The 20,635-nt window shown below is 37.5% G+C and overlaps 1 protein-coding gene across 4 annotated transcripts in view; it reads right to left on the reverse strand.

Moving 5' to 3' along the window:
* The window catches only part of NETO1 (neuropilin and tolloid like 1), a 99,835-nt gene that overhangs the window by 8,320 nt on the left and 70,880 nt on the right, over window positions 1–20,635 (reverse strand). For all 4 annotated transcript variants that reach the window (XM_070420458.1, XM_070420459.1, XM_070420457.1 and 1 more), the window contains exons 7-10: window positions 18,394–18,622; window positions 4,336–4,449; window positions 1,724–2,282; window positions 448–522 (exon numbers count right to left, since the gene is read on the reverse strand). In XM_070420458.1, the coding sequence (XP_070276559.1) occupies window positions 462–522; window positions 1,724–2,282; window positions 4,336–4,449; window positions 18,394–18,622 (963 nt within the window). In that variant the 3' untranslated portion in view covers window positions 448–461. The remainder of the gene's footprint in view (window positions 1–447; window positions 523–1,723; window positions 2,283–4,335; window positions 4,450–18,393; window positions 18,623–20,635) is intronic.

Consider the following 20,635-nt stretch of genomic DNA (forward strand, 5'->3'; position numbering starts at 1 on the left):
GTGCACAAATTGTATGAGAACCACAAAATTCTTAGTGTATGAATTTGGAGTAACATATTGCCAAATTATTGTCTCAATATAGTGAGACAATACTCAATTTTCAATTATGAAAATCTTGGGTTTCTTTTGGTATTTCTTTAAAGAGGTCACTAATTTTGTATCTTTAACTTAAATCATGTAAAATTTATCTGAATTGAATATCCTTTTCAATAACATTGCAATACAATGCTTGATGGTAAGAATATGAATATTTGTTTAAAGATACAGGTACTAAGAACCATCCTTCCATCAGCATTGAATCCATTCTATGAAATGTTATGAAACACATATTTAAAAAAATAATCAATAAGTAGCCCGTTCCCTAAAGAACTGCAAGACAGTTGCAACAAAACAAAACAAAAACGGAATACAACAAAGAAGGAGAAGGAACCAAGGGCATTTGCTTACCTTGAATTTTCTTTTTAGACCCTAGTGGTGTTGTATTCAGATTCGTGTTTGCTTAGAGACCCAATGAGGCAGAACCTGGAATGTTACGGCTGTTTCATTCAACAAAGTAATATTTGCACAAAAAATAAATGCACACACAAATATTTACTTAAAAGCATTCCTAAAAATTCACAAAACTATGAAAATAGATTTTTTGCTATCAGCATGCAAAAATATTAAATCAACTAAAATATTTTAGGTTTTGAAATGTATGGTGAGTTGAGAAAGAATATACATTTATAAAACAAACCAAATGCTGATAAACATGCAAAAGAACAAATCAAACATAAGTAGGTGGGAGTTGGGGATTTAAAATATTTTTCCCTAAATTTAAATTTTCTTTCCCTCAAACTTTTATAAATCTTAGGGCTAACAATACAATACAGATCACATTGCCTTTACATTAAAATAAAAATGAATCAAATGTTTCTACTAATCTTTGCTACATTTAAATATAAAGATTAGTATTTTAGCATACCATGCTATTCTATGCAATTTGTAATATTAATATTATGTAATATGTGGAAAAAAGTATTTCCATTTTCAAACCAAAAAAATAATACATTATATTGAAAAAGTGCTATTTCTATATTAAAATTATTCAACAAGATGGGTTAATCATCTTGGTAAGGAAATTATTTCCAAATATCATTTCATATATTAAAAATATAAATATTGATTGGGACAATGTGGAAGCAAATTAGCAAGGTAAATTTGTTATATAAATTAAAGCCTAATTTTTGTAGAAATAAATGCTATATATGTGTAGAAATAAGTGAAATATCTTTGTTCAGTATGTGCTCACAAGCACAGGTACACATAAGGAGTTTTTGGAAGAGTCTGGATGGCACTGAAAAGGAAAAAGAGGAAAACATGGAGACATTGGCTTAAATCATTGATAAAAAGGAAAACTGAAGAATGAAGACAGCCCGCTGGTGCGGTTCAGTGGTTGAGCATGTACCAATGAACCAGGAGGTTACAGTTTGATTCTTGGTCAGGGCATATGCCTGGGTTGTGGGCTCCACCCCAATAGGAGTGTGCAGGAGGCAGTCCATCAGGGATTCTCTCTCATCACTGACATTTCTCTCTCCCTCTCCCTTTCTCCCTGAAATCAATAAAAATACAGTATAAAAAAATTAAAAAGAAAAAGAAAAATGAAGACAAAACAGAACTCAATATTCTGGAAGCATTGCAGTCCTCAGGTTAGAGTTGTCATAAAATATCTACTGATACTGACCGCTGGACGGCTTTCTCGTGTCGGGACAGCCTGTGGCTCGTGGTTGGCACCTCCTCGATCTCGTCGATGTCGCAGGCGTCTGCAGCATCTTGTGAGTAGTTGTGTTTCATGACCAGGATGTTCCTCCTGTTTGAGGGTGGGATGAGGGGTTTGACCGGCTGGGGCGGCATCTCTGTGAGAACAGACGCGTCTCTTGTGCTGAGGTTGCTGCGGCTGCCTTTCGCGCTGGACAGCTGGGATCCACAGTGATGGTCATGGATGCACTTGGAAGAGGACCTCCGCAGTTTATGGTAGTTGTCAAAGTCATCGCCCACGTCGGCAAAGTCGGCCGTGGCCCCCGTCCCTCTGAGAGTGCATAACTCGTAGTGAGGGGGCTCAAACACCTCCTGGAAAACGGTCTGGTCAAAGTCTGACTTCCTCTGGACATATTTTTTACGAGGCTGTTTGATCTGTACGATGACGGAAATGATAATGAGGATGATGACAATGCAGGAAGTCACCCCGATGACGGTCCCACTGGTGTTGGTCAGCTGGTCCAGCAGGCCGGCTTTCCTCTTTTCTGTGGGTTCAGAAGAGTGAAAACAAGTAAAGCCAGACACAGCCCACCAGGTATAAACATGGCAGCCACAGCATCTACGGACAACTTTAAGATGAACTGGGCTGAGCCTGGAGTTTTAAAAATTAAAAATGTTTACTAGTAAAGTAACACCAAGTGATATTTATAAATAAACCAAAATGTTCACTTTTTGCAAGGACCTTATCTTCTAGCCTCAGCCACGGCCAACATCCCTGCCTTAATGTAAATTTATGTTTGGAGAAGGTCTTAGGAGACCATTTGAGTGACCTTTGGGAATGAGATCTTAATTTTAAAAGCAGTACATTTTTCCCCCCTCAAAGGTATAAGAAAGCCCCCAAACTCAACCACTGGGCACATGACTACACCTGTATTTGTGTGAGCTAATTCCTGATTGGATAAGTGAAGTCAAAGCAGTAACAATATTCTGAACCCAAAAAGTAATTAAACTTCAAGACAGACGTTTCTGGGATGGTGGCATGGAGGCATCTGTCAGCCATTTCCCCAATGAAACAACCATCATTGATAAAAATTATGTTTAAAACCCAAACAAGTTATTGTCTGGGAACTTGTCCTAATGGTGAATGGAGGTAGATTTATTTTTTAAAATCTCCTCAATTTCCTTAAGGTCAGTCTATGGCATGGAAGCTCCCGCAATCTCCGGGTCATCCTGAGCAAAACTCTGCTGGGAAAACTTCAGACAACACAGGCTTCCTCTCCTGGCAGCTCCCAGAATGGAGACACAGCACCTCCCCAGGAGGGCAAGACACCAGCATTTCTCACCCCATCGCTGTTGCAGATGCTCCACCTCAGGCAGGGGTGGCCCTAGTGTCTGGGGCTCCTTTCCTCCTCCCAGGGCCCCTGCTAGCACCGAGGCTCAGACCCAGGTGCGAAGGGTGAGGAGGCCGGGCCCCCACTCACTCACAGAGGGAACCATCTGGAGAGGCCAGTGGAGAAGACCAGGGCCCTGTTCATAAAGGGGTGTTACTCTAAAACAGCTGGCCACTGTCCCTGCCGCTTCATCCTGAGCCACGGTGCAGAAGTTTTGCCCATGAGAGAGTCAGACCACAAGAACAGACAGACCACAGCTTCCCCTGAAGACTTACTCTATTTGGATTAGAGTATGGAGGTGCCCAAGCCAATGGAAATCTCAAAAACAATGGAAATGACCAGGACGGTATTAAGAGTCTTCACAAAATATTTAATTTCCCATTGATTCCAAAATGGTTCCTGGGACACAAAACTGACCATTGCCACATCTACTTTCAGACATTTGATGCTGGGTCTGCCTTCCTTATTGACCGCAGGAACCACGGCTGCTGTGATCACCTCCCTGCTTCTACCCAGAGAAGGCGTTTTAGTAGACAATACTGGACTTTGAGTAAGAAAGAGTTGTCTGTCTGCTTGTCCTTTGCAAATTGGTTCTTACTGAATCTGAATAAAAGATGTCTGGCACTTTCAACTTCGCTGAAACATGCAACATGTATAACCAAGCCAAGGATTGGAAATGCTGTCGACAGAAATAGGCCTTTGTGCATCAACCAGAGTGGGGAGCAGGGGATGGGAGCTACTTCCATTGCAATGGAAGAAAAGCATTAGGTAGTTGAGTTGAGTTTAAGTGGCTGGAAGTAACTGAACGCTAAAGCATGCCTTCAATAAGCTTTATCTCTAAGGTATGTGCACTGTACTCAATGAAGACAAACTGAAATAAACACAGGTGTAACCCAGACGAAGGGCCCTGGGTCTGATAGGAAACCCCGCACTGCATCTAAGCTCCAAGTGTTTTTCCATGTCCTTGCAGGCTCTCCTATGAAGACACCTCCATGAGCATTCAAGGGCTCTGGAGAGTCCACTGTGTGTTAATGAAACTTCTGGTGAAAGTACCTGAAATGGCAAAGAACAAGGCTTCCCAAAGGATTAGAAGACACCCAAAATTCATAAAAGCCTCTCTACACTCTGTCTTTACGATGGTCTTATACATAGAACATTGGCATTTGTATCCTTCCCACTCCAGACGGGGGAGTCTGCAAATCATTACCTTTGCAGTGGTTTTCATCCCAAGGATACACACAGTTCTGGAGCCCATTGCACACCAGGGTGTTGTTGATACACATGTTACTGTGGCAGAAGAACATGTTGCCTTCACAGGGAGCTGAAAGCAAGAAGAGAAAGGTGAAGAAATATAACTGACGCTCAGGAGTAAATCATTCACATTGCAAACCTAAAAGCAAAAAGATAACAGTGATGATTCACCCTCAACTTGAGATAAAGGATCTGACCTTTCATTCTCAGAAGTGTTGCCAAAGTGGTAATTATTTCTTGAGTTACTAACAGAGCTGGTGTCCCTCTAGAGGTGTCCAGCTTATAAAACAGTCATGGAGATTTTTCCATCATAAAAATGAAGTCCATTATCCATACCGTGTGTGTTTTATTTTAACTTGGTGCACTCATTTAGCAAAACCAAAGTGGCTAAGTTATGCCTTACATTATATCTGCGTAAACTTAGCTATAGTGAGCAAAAAGACTCAATTGAAATACTGAGTTTGAGAAGTACATGCTTGCAAATTACTAATGAAAAAGTTACATATTTGACAAAACCCTATGATACTATTTAAGCATATGAAAAGCAGAGTGTCTTGGAAATTCAGAACAGGAGAAAATTAATCCCAAACAACGTAAGGAAAAAATATATTATTCTCATTGAAATGGTGGTGAAATGAGCCTACTTTGCATGAATTTCACACATTCTGTTAACTTTAGGTATCATGGTCCATGATTCCCAGATTACAATGCACAGTCAGGGCGCTGGAGGTAGCTCTAAGAAGATCACATAAATATGGGAAATTTGGTGACATAAATATGATAAACAGTGAAGATTTTAATATAGCAAAGAAAAAATGTTAGATATGACTTAAATATTAGGAAAATGCATTTCTTTCATTATCATAGTAATAGAATATTTAGAAGAATGAGTTTCTAGGGTAATACTGTATTAGGAATCATGGTATATAGTCAGGGCTTTATGCTAACTCTTGTTTTTACCTTTACAATTATTCCACATATCTCATATAATGTAATTTCAGTGTTTACCTTTTCCAGTAATAGTTTCTGTGACCCTTGTAAGAACAGACATTCTAGAAATACTAGATACAACACATATTCAGTACTACATGTAATTTACAGTGGAAACCAATCAGCAAAGGGTTATTAAAGATCAATATTATCTAAACACTGCAGTCACGTTATAATGAATTTTTCACTTTCAAACTATATATTGCGGATATTTTAGAAAGTTACCATCTTTCAATGAACATTGACCTTTGAACACATGGGTTTGAAAGGCACAAGTCCATGTATACATGAATCTTTTTTCAATAAACACTGTAAATGTATTTTCTCTTCCTTATGATTTTCTTAATAATTTTTTATCTTCTCTAGCTTACTTTATTGTAAGAATTCAGTATATAGCACATATACAAAATACAGTGGGGCCTTGACTTACGAGTTTAATTCGATCCGAGACCGAGCTCGTTAAGGAGCTCGTTAACTCAAATTACTCTATCAACTCAATGCAAAAAAATCGGCTGAGAGACAGCTGGTATCTCAAAAAACTCGTTAGTCAGGAAACTCATAAGTCAAGGCCCCACTGTATGTGTTAATCACTGTTTTTGTTGTTGGTAAGGCTCCTAGTCAACGGCAATTAAGTTTTGGGAGAGTCAAACACGGGGGAGTGGGGGGGGACTAGTAATAGCCCCACATTGTTCAAGAGTCAACTGTATTTGCTATATTAGTCAAAATGGTCCAGAAAATACTTTGCATTGGCAAATTAGTGTATTTTAATATGCTAGAGGAATTCTTAAAAAAATATATAGTCAAGTCTTGAAAATCAAATCAATAGAGCAAAGATCTGGCCAACTCCAGCAAAGTGAATCCTGGCCAGCCACCCCTTCCTCCCACTTCACTCTCCCCCAACCCCCAGCCGCTTCTCAGAACAGAGTTCCTTCTTCCTTCTGCCTTGTGTGACTTGACTTAGGTCCCTGGTTAAAGAGTAAAAATATGTCACCATCATTTTAAAAAAGAAAAAAGGATTAAAGTGTAGAGAATGTTCAGTAGTCATTTAGAAAAGTATTCTGCTTAAAATTTTATTGGGCCAATGGTTTGTTAAGCATCGTATAACAAAATTTAATGAGCCCGTATATTATTGCAAAAATCTGCTTTTTCATAAGAAGCTCAGTTTGAATGTCTGTAGTCCACAATAATGGCTGTTGCAGAACTGATATGGTCTGTTTAGCAGGTAATGAGTGTTGTCAAAATGTGTACAAGAACAAAAAGGAGTTTTCTGTGAATTGATTGGGGTGGCTGCAAAATGATTTAGTAAAAATGTGCAAGACATCAATTGCAGTAGTTTTGAAAGTACAGTTATCCACCAAGTAAAGAATAACTTTAGAAGAGCATAAATAGTTATTGACCTTCTAGGATAAGTTGGAAAAATTATAATTACCATTAAATAGGATGGGTTTATCAAATTTAATATATAAAAATGACTTTGCATTCTATAATTGAGTGAAATACAGTAGTGTGTTGGTAAGAGCACTGAGATTTGAATTCCAAGTTCTCCAAGTGTAATCTTGTTCTATATTCTGCTGTTTTATAGCAATGAAAATGTCATATGAACTCCGAATCAGTGTCCCAGTATCAGTTGTTAGATGTTGGGGGTTAAACTGGAATGTAACAGGTAAGCCAGGACTCTCAACAAATCACATCAGGACCCACTTCTTTACATCAAATAATTATACAAATGTGCCAGTGAACTTGAATCATTCTTGCTCTTAAAAATTAATATCATTCCAGGTATTATCCAACCTTTTCCCCTACCTTTGCTATTATACATAGAATTGCTATGCAAACAATACAAGCAATCTTGTAAAGGCTAAGAAACAAATATATAACAACTTACACTCCTCGAACAAAAACCAGTTTTGTTTCATAGACACCAGAAATAAAATCAATTGGAATATAAATTTTCTCCATATTGTATTTCTGAATATTTCTCTCATGTAAATCCAAATATGCAGTAGATTATGAAAGAGTCATTTCTATCTTCTGCTAAAAAAAAAATAAAATGGCATCTTCCTGCCTCCCAAATCAAGCTATGTTCTCATTGGTCTTTCAAGGATGTCAGACACACTCTATCACTCCCATCACTTCCCACGGCCACCAGCACACTCTCGGTATCTCTAGGGCAGTGGTTGCATGCCCTTCTCTTCCTCTTTCTGCCCTGGAATCCCTATCCCCATTTCAGAACTGCACGATCAATGCAGCTTTGAAATATTCCAGTCTAACAGAAAATTACCTTTTTCTTAAAACCTGTTAGAGTTTGTAAAAAGTTCAACACTTAGTATATACTTACCATCTTTCCCACAAGTTCTTTTTGACTAAGGGCATGACTTAAAAGGAAGATAAACAATCCAATCAAAAAAAGCACAAAGGATCTAAATAGACACTTTTCAAAAGAGGACATAGAGAAGGCCAAGAGACATATGAAAACATGCTCAAAGTCTAATCATCTGAGAGATGCAAATCAAAGCAACATTCTCACACCTGTCAGAATGGCTATCATCAACAGTTCAACAAAGGACAAATGCTGGCAAGGATTCGGGAAAAAGGAACCCTCTCTTGCACTGCTGGTGGGAATGCAGACTGGTGCAGCCTCTGTGGAAAACAGTATGGAGCTTCCTCAAAAAATTAAAAATGGAACTCCTATTTGACCCAGTAATCCCACTTCTAGGAATATATCCCAAGAAAACAGAAATGCCAATCAGAAAGGATATATGTACCCCAATGTTCATAGCAGCACAATTTACAATAGCTAAGATTTGGAAACAGCCTAAGTGCCCATCAGCAGATGAGTGGATTAGAAAACTGTGGTACATCTACACAATGGAATACTATGCTGCAGTAAAAAAAAAAGAAGGAATTCTTACCATTTGCAACAGCATGGATAGAACTGGAGAGCATTATGTAAGAGAAATAAGCCAGTGAGAGAAAGATAAATATCACATGATCTCACTCATATGTGGAATATAATGAACAACCTAAACTGAGGAACAAAAATAAAACTAGAGACATAGAAGCATCGAACAGACTGTTCAACCTATGAGGGAAGGCGGGGAGTGAGGGGGTTACAGATCAACCAAAGGACATGTATGCATGCATATGGGCATAACCAATGGACACAGACAGTGGGCGGGGGGGGCGAGGGCATATGCTGGGGAGTGGGAGCGGCTGGGGAGAGTTCAATGGGGGAAAAAGGAAACTCATGTAATACTTTAAACAATAAGGAATTTAAATTAAAAATAAATAAATAAATTTATATTTTAAAAATCTCTTATATTGCTTACCATTTTTAGGTGTGTAGTAAATACTCAACAGATAATATTAATTGATAAATATTACTGAGAAGAGTTTAACCCTGGCTAGGCTGCACACCTGAGTATCCCAGAGAGCTGATTACTCTGATAGGTGTGTTTGCAGGTGGAGAATTAACCTTTAGTGCCACGGTTTTCAAATACAACACAAATTATGATATTCTCGGAAAATGAACCTCAGTATCATTTCTTTGCTCTCTTACTATTGCAGAGAAGGCATGCATTCTACCATTTTTCAGAGGATGAATTCTACTTAGAAATTCAGTATGCATATATCAATATATATTGCCTCTTAAAAAACAACTTTATTTCCTAAGTTTACCTGGAAGAAACTTGAAGTTTAGGTTTATTTGTAATAAAATGGCAGCTAAGGAAGCAATACTCAAAATTCAGAGTAACTCAGATTCCATGATTTTTTTTAATCCTCACATGTTCCCATTCTTACCACGAGGTGGCAGTATGCACCACATTTTGGTAAAATAGCGTTTCAATCCATCCTGATGCTTAAACCATGAATCTAATGCATCTGGGGTAAACAATGTTTATATCTATTTATTCCTGATTCTTAAAAAGTAAAAACTTTAGAAGGAATTAAACAAAAAAATCTGAGCATACCTGAATTAGGTAAAGGAGCACAAGATAAAAAAAGGCAGCCACAACACAACAAAAAGGAAGTTTTATTTAAAAATTTAATAACGAATCATACAACATGCTATTATGTTAGAGGGTTAATCATGATGTGTCATCAGTTTTCAGTATTGTGTCAAATGGTTATAAATGTTGTTCCAATTGTGCAATTCAAAGGCTTTTAATTTATAATGCTAAAGGCATTAATGCTCATTCTAACAATTAGAGTTTTTGTTTTTTTCTCTCTCCATTGCATTTTAAATTCAGAAATCCATTAAATACTATTCAGGAAATAGTAAAACAAAATGGAAATAAAACTGGCAGATATCTCTCTGAAATATTGATGTTTGGGATACTTATTGCTTTATCTAATCTAATAAAAGAGAAACATGCAAATTGACCGAACCTCTGCTATGCCCCAAGCCATGCCCACCAGCTAATAAGAGTGACTGTATGCAAATTAATCCAACCAAGATGGCGGGCTGGCAGCCAAGAGATAGAGCAAGCCGGAGGCTTGGTTGCCCTGGCGATGGAAGAAGCCAAGCTTCCTGCCTGTCCTGGCCGGCTGTGTTCTCTGTTCAAGGCAACAAAGTTTCAATTATAGAAGATAAATAAATACCAGATACCTGCATCCAGCCAGCCTCCACTGGGAGCTTGGGTGGCTGGGGGCTGTCACCAGCCTGCAAACAGCCATCAGCCCCTCACCCAGACTGGCCAGGCACCCCAGCCGGACCCTCCCCCACCCTGAAGGGGGTGTGGCCAGCCTGAAAACGGCCCTCAGCCCCTCACCCAGGCTGGCCAGGAACCCCAGGGGGGACCCCCACCCTGAAGGGGCTGTGGCCAGCCTACAAACAGCCATCAGTCCCTGACCCAGGCTGGCCAGGCAGCCCAGCAGGGACCCCCACCCTGAAGGGGCTGTGGCCAGCCTACAAATAGCCATCAGCCCCTCACCCAGGCTGGCAAGGCACCTCAGCGGGACCCCTACCCTGATCCGGGACACCCTTCAGGGCAAACCAGCTGGCCCCCACCCTTGCACCAGGCCTCTATCCTATATAATAAAAGGGTAATATGCAAATTGACCCTAACAGCAGAGTGACTGGGAATGACTGGTCACTATGTCCCACCCGGCCCACCTCCATCTCCCCCCCCCCCCCCGCCCTGCCCCCACCCTTGCTTGCCTCCTCCTGGCTGCTGTGGCTTCCATGAACCAGGCACAGCACCCGCCCTGCCTAGCCTGTGCTCCATCCCTGTTAGCTGTGACGCCATTGCCCCATTTTGTTTCCATTAAAAATGTCTGTGTATTTCCAGAAAAAAAAAAAAAAAAACATAAAGGGGAGGGAATTAAAGGGAAGTTATTGTATAAAATCAAAGTTGTAGTCAGTGTAAAATGGACTTTTATATCTAGATGAAGTTTTATATAAGCTCCAGGAGCCACACAGCAAAAAACCTACAATAGATTCACAAGAGAGGAGAAGGAAGATGCAAGGAAGAAAGAATTCTACTCAAAGTCTCAGAGGGTGGTGGCCCTTCTGATACCTTGATATAGGACTGAGATGCAATAAATTTCTGTTCTCTTAAAAAACAAAAAACAAAAAAAACCCCCACCTATGTATAACTAATCCATATGTATAAATAATGCATATATATAAATAACCCATATGTATAAGAAACCCATATGTATAAATAGCCCATATGTATAAGTATCCCATATGTATAAATAACCACTTTTTCAGCAGGAAGCTGAGCATATCCGGCACGGTGCATATCAGGCTCTTTCCCAGATCACACTTGTGGTTAATAAAACTTCATTGGTAGATTAGTTCAAAGCCAAAGAACATCAGATTTCATCAGGAAAATCTGGAAAGAGAAGTGATGCTTGATCCTATTTTTTCTTTAAAAATCATGACATTATTTAAAAAAAAACCTTAGGACTTAAGGCCAGGTGCTTCCCTAAAGTACCCCAGCCACTGTCCCAAATCTCCTATCCATACATATTCTCCTTGTTTCTTGCTTTCCTCAAAACTTTCTTTCAACTTCTTTAATTTGAGGTTTGTCAAATGTTCACAACCTCCCTCTGTCCTGGCCTGTGTGTGTATAGCCACACACACACACACACACACACATACACACACACACATACACACACACACACAGCATCAAGCACACTCACATACCTGTGTGCATGTATAAACACACCCAGGCTCACACACGCACACAGCCTCACACACTCACACATGCACACACACACACATATATGTGATCTTCTGCAGATGCTCTTTTTTTATTCCTTACTTCCCCATCTTAAATTGGAATGAAATGGTCACAACACTGCATGGAAAGGCAGCCCAGGAGAACAGGCACGTGCCCTTGCTTCATTTCTTGAACTCAACTCTGATCAGCTTTGGAGACTTTGATTTATTAAAACTTTCTGATACTCTAGGTTCTCTCGAGCCCATCACTTTTGTTGCTTCAGAGATGAGAACAAAGCTTAACATTATTATAAGTTTGCATAGCTTACTGGTTAGTATCATTTTCAATAGTAGTATTCTAATTATAGAAAAAAGCAAATGTAGAGAATACATATTTGGCCATCAGAAATAACCTCAAAATAAAAGTTTTTCCTTGTTCTTCCCAAAATAAATGGAAAAAATTTCCCTGCCATCTACTTTAAAGTTAAAATGGCCCCCGGGCTATTCAATCAAAAGAAATGACATTTTACTTGAGAAATGATGACCAGATTTGAGGCCAGAAATAGATTTGTGCATCTTCACTTCATCTCCTTTATCATCTTCATATTTTTTTTAAAAAAATCAATATCTGCCTCTAAAACTCTATGTTCCGATGTGACTTGGTTATCAGTCAAAATATCCAGTATTATTGAGGAAGATGTGTTTCAATCCCCTTTTTTAATACAATAAATTCTATTCACAAATTTCAAATTAATAGCAATCACATTAGATCCCTCCAAATATTTCTGCTAAAATTGCATATTCTTACTGTGGCAAAAAATACCATATTAAGAAAAGAGAAACACCTTCAGGTGAAAATTATGTTCCATGGACAGAGAACATTCCCTTCCTGACAGAGGGCATGAACCACATCATGATTTAACCATTACTACTTGGAGTGCAAGGAATTATTACACACTTTATACTATGATTATGTCTACCTTGGGTCAGCTACACAATTTATTCATTGTATGCAATGCGACGTGACTTGACTCTCAATAAGGAGGATGATGTATCTCTTTGGGGTCTAGACTTTGATTATTATTGGAACTTGGACATGTGGCCCAGGCTTTGTTTCCATGACTGATGAACACATATCTAAAACAGCCTTTAGTTTAGACACACAGTTCTGGTAAAGGTGCTATATTTCACTTCATCATTGAATGTGCCAACTCCCAAAAGAAGGGCTTATAAGAAATAACTACTAGAGCCAAGCATAAATGGACCACTCTCAGGATTGTGATTCTGCAAGTTCAAAGGCTGACTATTTAGAATAATTGTCCCCATCTCCATACGAAAAATGCATACTGCCTATTTTCAGAAACAGACATAAAGAACAGTGGCTATAAAGCCAAAAATCAAAGAGATCAATGTGTATTTGATCCTAAAATCCCACCCAAAATTACAAGGACTGAGCTGCCTTCATTCATGTCCACAGGATCCCTGGCAGATCCCTGCTCTACTTAAGACAATGTTGATCTCAAAAGTCCAATGACAATTCTGCACAGTTTTCTAAGGAATTCAATGAAAAAAAAAACAACAGTTCAAGGTCATAAAGTATCAATCTACCCCATTATCTTAATAGTTAATTTGTATATACATGTTTCAAGAATGACTTAACCGAGCCATTCAAACAATTTCCACTTTTTAAATGATTTTAAACACTCACCACTAATGTATATTCTTAGGTTATTTTTTAGATCAACAGATGGGGCCATCTATATCTATGTCTATATCTATTCCTATGTCTACGTCTATGTCTACATCTATATCTCTATCTATAATTTTGTACCTAGTTTAGAATTTTGATATATAGGGCTAAATTGCCCTTTTGAAAACTTTTACTTTCCTACTAGCCTACATATTTATTTCATCACATCATCTTCAAAAGCAGGCATTTCATTATTGCTATTTTTGAAACATTTTGGTAGAAGAAGATGATGTCTCATTCCTGTTTGATTTACATATCCTTGTTTGCCAATATGCAAAGTTGTTTGTTTCCTTTACCAAGAGCCATTTATGCTTCTCTATAATTTTTTTTCACTTCATTTACCCCATTTTCTATTGGTATGCCTATAGAACTTTTTCCTATTGTCTTATATAAACTTTATTCTTTAAATCATAACAATATTTACTCACTGTCTCTACTTTATGCTGCCATTTGGTCTCCAGTTCAGTGTTTCCCTTTTTATTTGACCTATGTTTACATATAAATGCATATTTTAAATTTTGTAGGTTTGTGTATAGTGATATTTTCCTTTATCCACACTGTTTTATATCTATTTTAGAAAGATGTACCAAAATATGGCACATTCCACAATTTTTCCAGCATATTTTATATGTTGTTGATACTGAAATCTATGCCATCTGTTACTTATATGGCTGTATGACATATATAAGTAAATATTTTTGTATTAATACAGTGGTCTTAGTACTTTTAAAATACATAAACTCATGATGGTGAGGCTGGAGATCTATATCAATAAAACATCAATTTACATTTTAGTCTATGTTATAATTGGTAACACTGCTTCCTCTACTGGGTAGTATTTTCTTTCCTTGGTGAAGTTCATAGTGAGTATAATGACTTTTGATCGTAGAATTCACCCCAAATATGTAAGCATATTTGGTCTTGTTTTTTCTAGTGGGAAAATTAAATATTATGGTTGCAAGTTGAATATAATTAATATTTCTGGTGTATATTCACAGTGTTACTGAACTCTGTGTACTTTTACATTAATTATTGAATTATAATTTCTATACTTTTTTCCATTTAGGATCCATCAAATTAGTTAATTGAGGTGATATGACAATTTTATTTGTGTACCAAAAATTAGGAATTTGCTCTATCCAGTGTAGAATGCAAATTATGTGCATAAGAGGCAGATGGCAGGTTTAACAATGGTCAAGACAAGAAAAGATAATAACACTGAGCTGTGAAATAATAATCTATTACCTCGCAGAAGAGTAGAGATCCAACTAAAAAAATGATGGAGAAAAATCTCTACAAAGAGAGGATTAGGCTTTTTAGAATATGCTTTAGAGTAGATAACTTACTAAAGTAAATGAGGAAGTGTGTGGTGGGAGTGTGGAGCAGAGTACCAGATATAATTGAACATTTTCTGAAGTAAGTCACACCCTTGAATTTAATTTGAATAAGTGTGCTAGCACCTTAAAGGGAACAAACATCTTATCCATCTGGTTGCCATCAGTGCCTGGGTGCTTGTGTGCTTACTGAAGGAACAAATGAATGGATTGAGGAATATGAATAGTACAAAAATGAAAACTTACTGATGATTAGGTTAATAAACTATAGTAGATACCCAACTTTAGGGTTAAGCTGATGTTGGGGTGAATATTTTTCTTATACTGCCTACAGTTATATCTTTCTACACCTCCTAAACTATCAAATTTAGGAATAAAAATACATTAAAAATAATAATATAGTATTTAATATATTTAAGTAATATACTAAGTAACATAGATAGATTGACATTTAGATTATCCATCACATTAAATGAATGTTTTAGTCTTCTACTACTGATTAACAAATTATTACAAACTTACTGGCTTAAAACAACACCCATTTATTATCTCAGTTACGTAGGACAGAGGTCTGGTTTGAGTGAGTTCTCTCCTTAGGGTCTCAGAATGTTAAAATTAAGGATGCATTAGAGGTAAAGAATTGTGGATTGGGTTCTTATCTGGAGCATGAGAATCGTGGATTGGGTTCTTATCTTCCAACCTCATTCAGGTTATTGAAAGAATTCAGTCCCTTGGGGTTGTAGGACTGAGGTTCCTGCTTTCTTACTGTCTGCCAACTAGGGGACATTCTCAGCTCCTGGAGGTCCCCCACCACTCTCTGCCAAATGGTTCTATCTATAACACGGCAGTGTGATCCCTTAAGGCTAGGAGTATTTGCTACAGCTTAGAGTTCTGACTTCTTCCATCCTGACATTTAGACCTTTTAAAGAGGCATAAAAATTCTTACTAATATATTTTGTATATAATTAGACCAATCAGGAAAGTTTTCTTTATAATTAATTCAAAGACAAGTGATTAAGGGTCTTACCTACTTATGTAATAACCTTTTGGCCACATAATGTAACATGCTCAAGGAGTAACACCACATGATATTCAAGGATTTTTCTTGCACTCAAGGGGAGGGATATATATATATAGCTTGTACACCCAGAGTGAAAATATTGGTGTCATCACAAAATTCTGCTTATCATAGGACACCCGCTGGCCCCAATGCTTCACTTCCCTCTCAGGTACAAAATACATTCACTCTTTCCCAAGGCTCACAAGATTATCACTCCATTACAACATCAACTCAAAGTCCAAAATATCATCTTAATTTCACCAGCTCAAAGTCAAAACTTTCACCATCTCAGTCATCTAAAATGGTACAAATGAGGCTCCTGAGAACAGACCTTGAAGAAGCCTGACCTTCAGTCCCAAAGGTATAGTTCCCCTCTATGTATGTACTCATGAAACCAAAGAGACAAGCTACCTGCCCCAACACTCCCAACACACAATGGTGGGACAGCCAGAAGATAGCATGTATGAAGATTCTGGCTCACCAAAAAGAGAATAGAAAGTGAACAGAAGCCACTGGTCCATAAAAATTTTAAAATCCAGCAGGGGAAATGTTTGATTTTTCTTGATTATGTTTCAGGTTCTAGGACTTAATCCTCTGTAGCTGTGGACTTTTCTTTCTAAGCTCTTGCTTCTGTTGTCTGAGTCACCCTTTCTTTCTCATGAAAGGCAACATACGTTTGCAGCTGAGTAGTTTTATCACTTGCTTCACACCATTAGGATTTTGGTTTTCTGACAACCTTTCTGTATTTTGTACTTGCTGTCCCTTTCAGTCCAAGTTGACAGTGTTTATGCTGAAATAATTTTCTCAAGAACCTTGTGGACCTTGCTTAAAATTCACTAGGTTTTGCTCTCTTACACTAAAGTCACACCCATAAATCTGTTTGTGATCATCCCTTTTCTCTCCTTGGCTCCTACTGAGATCGTTGAAGGTCATTACCTTTAATCCTCCAGAAGGCCTTCTGTTAGGCATACCATTAACCTCTCAAAATGACCTCTTAGTTACTGACACTGTGATCTTTTGATATTTCTGATGATTAAACAAAGGTTGTGTGGTTACAATGTTTAATCAGTTTTACAGTTCATTTCAGAATATATTTAAATGTTAAATAAGTTATCTTTCTTAAAGAATACAAGTCACACTTAATACTTAAAAATGTTATGATCTCTTTTGCAGTACCTCTAAATGCGCCCATCTCCATTAGATAGATATTAAAGCAAAACTACAAAGGCAATGACTAAATTAGTTTCAATTGAAGATTATTGTAAATTTATGAGATAATCATGAAGAATGCCACTGTAATACTCATCATTCAAATGAGAGTAATCATCTGTTACTGTGTAGGAACATAGAATGTAGAGTGGTTTCTTCCTATGGAGAAAGAGGACTCTGTGTCTTCTGGATTAGTCACTGAAAAGTCCACCCACTTGAATGACTTCTGGAAATAATTTAGTTATATATGCATGGAAACTTTTACCTTTCACTCAAGTAGGAATATTTCTAATAATATATGCACAGTATGATATCATTCACCATTTCTTACATAAGAAAAAATTTAAATACTCATAGATCTTCATCAATCTGAGTTGGAAGGGACCAATATTGCCTGAATTTCTTCAAAAAAAATGACAAGAATTTTGGGTATTCTTTTTCCCCCCCCCCCAAATACCTTGCTGAAATAAAGACGGACTATTTCTAACATTTTGATCAACTACTGAAATGAAGACATAGATAGCAACCTGCTTTTTAAATCTGCAATAATGCTGGGTAAGTTATTGAACACACTCTATGATGGTATCAAGATTTAGAAAGACTGAGTGACATTCAATACTTCTGGGGTCCTAGAATTCTCCAATTGGATAATTAGAGAGGAATTTAAGACCTGAACTATTTATTCACTATACGAAAGAACTGTCTGATAGATTTAGCGTTTATGAATTGAAAAAGATTGGCTACTGTGCCTATCATTGAGAAATCCTTGACATTTCAGATATATTTGAAAATGTATAGCTTCAAATTACAAGGTGCCAATTTGTTAAAGGTAGCCAATTTCTCAGGATTATTTTCTATTTGAATTCATTTATTAAACATGAATTATTCAAGGTTTCTAAAGAATATCCCAAATATATATCTATTAGTATGACTCATTATTCGTTAGAACACAATTTTCTGAAATTGCTATGCTTTGCACCTAAGTCTGGGTATCACACATTGTGCCATTTTATATATTTTTTGAAACTTTTTATATTTACTCCCTTCCCAAGCATCTCTCTCTCTTTGCCTACTTTAATAGAAACTCTGTAGGTGCAGACTTATTTGAAATAAATGGGACTACAAGAGAAGCTTACTGACGAGAACCTACCAAATATTTCTATGTATGTTTTTAAGATTTATACTCAAACTTCATCAGACGCTGCTGTATCAGTTCTGTAAGCTTTGTAGGAGCTCAACCAAATACAGAGAACTCATCATTTCCCAGCCAAATAGTGGGTATCGTCTTTAGCAAGGTTTTGATACATAAGTAGACAGAATGTCATGGGTAAAACTCTCTTCTGTCACTGGATTCCAAAGAAGGAAAGAGAATTTCCGTGATTCTGTAATTTACCCAACCACACTCTGCTGAGCTCAGACTGCACCGAGAAAACACCACTAACAGCTATGAGACTTGCATCACTGCACACATGGGAAGGACAGCCAGCTCAGAAGCTTACGTTCTTGAAAGGATGTAAAGAGCATCTGAAATCGGCTGTTCCGACTGCCCTCGTCCGCCCACATGCGGATCACCCCCAGGCCTGTGCGCAGCATGACGTCATTGGCCACAGTGCTGCAGAACTTGGCTTTCAGGTCCTCCACGGAACTGCTGCCGTCATACACGGCCACAAAATTCCTCTTGCATTCATTTGAGTTCTGCATCTCATAGTCCAAGAATCGCAAGTAGATCTGTAACACAAAAAGGACACAATAATTTCCCCGAATCAAAATATGAAAGAAGTACAGTACCAGAACTCCCTTTCTCTTTCTCAGACTCACAAGACAGTCTTGATTGCAATCAATGGTATTATTTTTCCCTGTGGATAGCAAGAACGAAGGATGTATAAGTTCAAATTGTGTTTCATATTTTTCAAATGTTATTATCCTTTCTTTATGTAAATGTCCCATTTTCCAAGGCTGAGGATTTTTACCCCAAATGGTCCTATTTCTCCTTATAACAGCACAAATTATATATATATGTAATATATATACATTTACATATATATTTACATATATATATATATATATATATATATATATATATATTCCGGATGCATTCCTGTTAAAGTTCCGTGGCTCCCACTTACTTGCAAAAATCTATGGATATAGATAATTTGTATTAATACCAAAGGAAAAGAGAAGGTTATCGAAAGATAGTCTCTGACTTCACTATGTTGAAATTATTTCACATAACTACATTGCTTCACTTTTGAGCTAGATTATATATATATATATATATATAGCTAACCTACGATTATTTTCAACATAATATAGAGAACAGTCATTTAGCCAAGGCCACATAAATACAAATTAAATGAACATTTAATGAGTATAAGCTATTGTGCAATCTACTTTATAGGTTATTTTTAAAGACTCCCAACAACTCTATAAAGTTTTATTGACACATTCAAATGAAAAAAACCCGATGATATAAATTGGAAATTAGACATGAGGGCCCTCTAACTCAGTGGTTCTCAACCTTCTGGCCCTTTAAATACAGTTCCTCGTGTCGTGACCCAACCATAAAATTATTTTCGTTGCCACTTCATAACTGTAATGTTGCTACTGTTATGAATCGTAATGTAAATACCTGATATGCAGGATGGTCTTAGGCGACCCCTGTGAAAGGGTCGTTCGACCGCCAAAGGGGTCGTGACCCACAGGTTGAGAACCGCTGCTAACTCCTTGGTCTATAACCCTCCCACACAATCACACTGCTTCACACATACTTTTATGATCAACAGTTAAGATTTGACTCTGTTCCAATGTGCATTAAAAACTACAAGCAATTAATTCAACCAATGATAGATTTTAAAAATTTTAAAATAAGTCATTTGTCCATTTATCCACTAATTCAGCAATATCTACCCCCTGGCCTCTTACTTTGTCTTGGACACTACTCAAGGCACTGAGGATAGGATGGGGAACACGAGGGTGAGGGCCAGGGATGAAAATGTGTGTCCATTAAATCATGGCAGAAAGATGAAAGTCAAACTGTGAGAAGTGAAAACTTAGGCACCCTAAGAAGGCTCTCTGGGCGGGTTCTGGAATCAAAAAGGCATCTTCCATACAGATGTTTCTGAAGTGTTTTACATTTTTTTAAAACATGAATGCCTATAGGCTATTTCTTCTTAAATGCCCTCTTATTAATGTATCACTTATAAACTAAAGATATGCATTCAATTAAAAATTCAACTCATCACTCAATATTCTTTTTTCTTATTTTTTCACAATCTATGAATCTTATAAGACAATTTTTTCCAGATCTCCTCCCCCCTCCCGCCCCCACATTAATAAATTTTATTAGCCCAGCTGGTGTAGCTCAGTGGTTGAGCATCGACTGATGAACCAGGAGGTCATCATTCGATTCCTGGTCAGGGCACATGCCTGTGTTGCAGGCTCAATTGCCAGTAGGGGGTGTTCAGGAGGCAGCCGATAGATGATTTTCTTTGATCATTGATGTTTCTATCTCTCTTTCCCTCTCCCTTCCTCTATGAAATCAGTAAAAACATATTTTAAAAATTTTTTATTATTTCAGATAAAATAAATTTCTCTTCTGTCCTCGATATTCTCATTGAGTTGGGGCACTAATGCTTATTAATTTAACCCTCAGAAAAGTGTTTTTTAACCTCCACTGATACTTCTGTGATATTTCAAGTTTCCCAACTGTCCTGGGTGTGTTTCCAGTTCACCTCCAATGCC

This window comes from Myotis yumanensis, unplaced genomic scaffold, assembly GCF_028538775.1.
Source record: "Myotis yumanensis isolate MYYU_CA2020_CCGP unplaced genomic scaffold, mMyoYum1.0.hap1 SCAF_7, whole genome shotgun sequence".
In the NCBI taxonomy this organism is placed as follows: domain Eukaryota; kingdom Metazoa; phylum Chordata; class Mammalia; order Chiroptera; family Vespertilionidae; genus Myotis; species Myotis yumanensis.